The sequence below is a fragment of the Diabrotica undecimpunctata genome, chromosome 2 (assembly GCF_040954645.1).
Source record: "Diabrotica undecimpunctata isolate CICGRU chromosome 2, icDiaUnde3, whole genome shotgun sequence".
Taxonomy (NCBI): Eukaryota; Metazoa; Arthropoda; class Insecta; order Coleoptera; family Chrysomelidae; genus Diabrotica; species Diabrotica undecimpunctata.
The window spans coordinates 149,436,811-149,440,943 of record NC_092804.1 but is presented as its reverse complement, the minus strand read 5'-3'; the positions used below and the strand labels follow the sequence as shown (position 1 = coordinate 149,440,943).

Sequence of the window (4,133 nt, the reverse complement as noted above, 5' to 3'; positions counted from 1 at the left end):
AAATTATGGAGTTCTTGTCAACTAAATCACAAAGTATTTGGTCTAATTTGTTTATTCCAACTTGTGGGTCTTCTGTTCGGTAGATGGATAGGATTACAATCTTCTTTTTATCAATTCACACCCCTGCAACTGAACACTCAAGCACTGATCTTTCTGATAAACTAGATCTGGAAAACTAATCTCAGGCTTTTGCAATAAATGTGTCTTTGATTTATACTGCACTATCTCCTGTTGACTGCTTCTACAATATGAAGAGATCAGTTGAAAATTCCTCACATTATAGTCCCTCAGTTGCTCTTGTTTTCCAGTGCTCAGTTAAACAAAGAGCAAAACATTCAGCATAATCTTCTAGGATAAAATTAATGGCATCAATACTTGTTCTGGTTGATTGTGTATTTAAGTGGATTAGATACCTACTGATCATTTCTTTTGATAAAATAAGATAAATACCATGAGATACGATCATCCTGTGAATCCTAGGCCAAATAGTAATATCAGATATGACTAAATAAACAATTTTCCCATATATAATAAAATATCCTAACATGTTTCAATATTTAGTAGTGAGCTCTATTGGATACAATTTACCCTTGACACTTTTTTCAAAAAAATAAGTATTTATAAAATCCGTTACTTCTGGCTAAAATCCGTTCCTTCTGGCTAAAATATTATTTCATATATACTAGAATTTCAATAACAATGCCTAGAGATATATTTGTCAAATTAAGGGTTACCATTTTCTTTTCCTACAAGTGACAAAGCTCCCCAACAGAAACAACATCCTGTAAACCTACTAACATAACCTCCCACTTACAGTATACTCTTACATTATACATTGTATAAATTAGTCATTATAGAATGAATATCAACTTAATAACATAATAATAGCATTGTCAGTATAAAAGAAAAATGTCAGTATTTTTAAGTTAAAGACTTTTCCATTTTTCCAACATCCCACAATTCCCTGCCAATCCCCAAATTATTCATTATATAAAAAAACTTAGTAGCCCTGTTGGTATCAAAGAGATATATCAAAAAAAATAAAAGGTAAGAGTTTAATTAAGTAGTTTTACTTTTCTAATAAAAACATTTTATACAGTTTTTCATCTTCGCTACTGTTAAATTTTGGAACAAATGAAATTAAAACCATTCCAGAAAAACCTTCATCCATTACTGGGGTTTGATAATTTTTTCTTAGAGTATTCATAATAATTTCACTGACCATTTGATGAGATTTATCTGTTAACTCCCTAAATCTATTATTATGCTTGCATTGTTCAAAGCTTGTCATCATTATAAAACATCTACAACGCACTCCAAATTTTTTAGCAACATCTATATATCTTTTTCTTGATTCTTTATCAACATTTGTATTATCAACAACACAGTTTTTCTTTTGTTGAAGAGATTCTTCTAATAGTTTAACACATTTTTGCCATGATCCTACAGTATCTCTATTAATGTGGACATAGTTTTTCGGCACTATATGAGATTTACAATAATGGGTTTTACCAGAACCTGGGCCACCTACCATAATAATTACATTTGGGGTTTCATAGTTGAAAGTAGGAAGATTTCCAGAACTTAGTTTTCTAGGATCAAATTCTGGCATTGTAAATGGTGCAGATCTACTTTTTGTGAAATATTCTTCAGGAGTATAAAACTTTATTCCAATATTTAATGCAAATAGACGGTCAGCACTAGAATGATCCTTTGGTTTTCTTGGTGCCCAATGTAGTTCTCTTCCTGCAGCATCTCCAACATAAAAAGATTGATTAATATTTATTTTAATATTATCATTTTTTTGGGTTTTTAAAACATCCCACATTCCTGTTATAGGTTTTCTATATTTGGATCTCCCAAGAGCAATGTAAACTTGGATGGGTAAAGCGATTTTTTTTAAAATATTTTCAATTTTTCTTTTGAATTCCTTTACTTTGGATGAATCTTTCCCAACACCAGACTGATTTGTGAAAAACACAATTTTGAAATTGTCATTGTACACTTTCTGTAATTTTGAAGGAATTTCACTAAAATTCATCATCCAATCATCAAAATTTCTAGGAAATCTTGCACCTGATTCTGTTCTAATAATTGTACCATCTATATCAAATGCTGCTATTTTATTTTGACTCTGAATATTGTCTGGAGTAAAAATCAGTAATTCTCTTTGGTCAATATCTTCCCATTTACCTGCTCCATTAAAAAAGGCACTATTATTTGGTTCTGCATAAATAACATCTAATTTTGGTCTCTTAGCAGCTTGTTCCACTTTTTCTTCTAGAGATTCAAAAACAACTTCAAAAGGATGAAATCCCAAACGGAATTCTATAACATGACCAGGTCCCAATGTATATGTCTTATCCTTGACTACAGCATATCCATCCACACCACAAATAGACTTTCCAACTGGTTTTATTTTTACTGTACATGAATCAGTATCAGCTATACATTCAATTTGTTCTTTTGAAACATAAACATCATCCACTTTGGTTTCTACACTGCGGCCTACTTTTGTTAACTTACCATTCGGTAAATGAATTCTTATTTTATTAGCCAGATGTACCAGGTAACATTTTCTTGACATACTGATGTCTCTATTGAACTTGTAAGGTTTAAAAATATGTACTTGTTTTATAAATAAATATCTAATTCCACACAATGAAATAATGCTAATTACCATAACAATTTATCATTTATTATACCTATAAATTATTACTGATTATTTATCTAATCTATGAATTAATACTAAACCTTGATAACATTATTGGTAACTGAATTTAAATAAAAAATTAAATCCTAACCTAACGAAACTAAATCTTCTTCTTCTACCTTTATTTGGCAATGACCATGGGGGATAACATCTGACAGACTTACGCATGACGTCCGACATCGGATAATTATTTTTTACTAAAATAGATGTTAATAATTATTTTTCTTGCAAAAACGAATTGTCATTATAATAGGCAATTTTAGTTCTAGTGTTGGTTTTTTGTATACATGAGTCCATGTATCCACTATTTTCCTTTGAGATTAAAACATCCAGAAAAAGTAACGAGTTATTATTTTATTTCTTTTCCATTGTAAATTTTATTGACTCCTCCTTTTACCTTTTATTTATATTAATCAGAAATATGTCCAACACATCATCTACATATTTCCAACATATTGTGGGCTTTAAATTTTGATTAGGAATGTTTGTTTTAAAGTCTTCCATCAATATCTCTGATGTTTGGGAAAAAGGGCTTAAGTGAGAATTTCGCAAAAAATTTTTTTGATGCATTCTGGACCAAAAAAATCAGCTATTTTTATTGGTACAAACGATTTAAGTCTACCACATTATAATTCAAAGTTATTCACGATGATATGAAGGTCACAAACATGATTGTTCGATATGGTATGGCAATAAGACTTAAGTCAATTTACATCTCTTGTACCATATATTGGAGAATAACTGCTATGATCTAGAAGGCATATTATGTCTTGACATAAGCCTTGCTGATCTTAATTTATTTTCGGTTGTTTGATCAATAGGTAAATGTTTTTATAAAAATATTGTGTATACACGGAAAAATAAAAGTTTGGCTAATAAATAATAATACATAGTGACATTAGTTATATTTTAATTACTTACTAAATAGTTATCTAATTTCTAGCACAGCACTTTTTTATTTTAGTTGTATTGGCAAAATCCGCAAATATTTTGTATCTGATTCAAACTTACGTGTCAAATTACTCATAAACATTCCTTAGTATTTACACTTCAGTCAGCTGTGTGCTGTATAAGTGTTTAACTTGGCATTTTGTATTATTTTGTTAAACTTTCAGTTTCAGTTTATTAATAGTAACTATCTATTTAAAAATTAATATCAAAATGAAAAGAGTTGAAAAGATAATGGCACTTGTACGTCATAGTAGTTTAAAGGGTAAGTATTGAAATATTTCCTTTAAAATTTGTTTGGCATAAACTAAAGATTATTGTTTTGCATCTACTTCGTAAGTTTTATTGTGACAGTACAATAACATAAGAATAATATTCCTTTCAGATCAAGCCGTTATTAAAAATAACGATGATTCTCAGTCATGCAATAGTTCGATGACCAACTATGCAGCAATTTCAACAGGTATTATTA

The 4,133-nt window shown here is 29.5% G+C and overlaps 1 protein-coding gene across 1 annotated transcript; it reads right to left on the bottom strand.

Annotated features, from left to right (window-relative positions):
- Positions 1-1,054: 1,054 nt before the first annotated feature.
- On the bottom strand, positions 1,055-3,751 carry PNKP (Polynucleotide kinase 3'-phosphatase). Its single transcript, XM_072523722.1, has 2 exons — positions 3,635-3,751; positions 1,055-2,910 (listed from the first exon to the last, which is right to left on the bottom strand). The coding sequence occupies exon 2, from the start codon at positions 2,681-2,683 to the stop codon at positions 1,070-1,072; it is 1,614 nt and encodes a 537-aa protein (XP_072379823.1). The 5' UTR covers positions 2,684-2,910; positions 3,635-3,751; the 3' UTR covers positions 1,055-1,069.
- Positions 3,752-4,133: the final 382 nt, after the last annotated feature.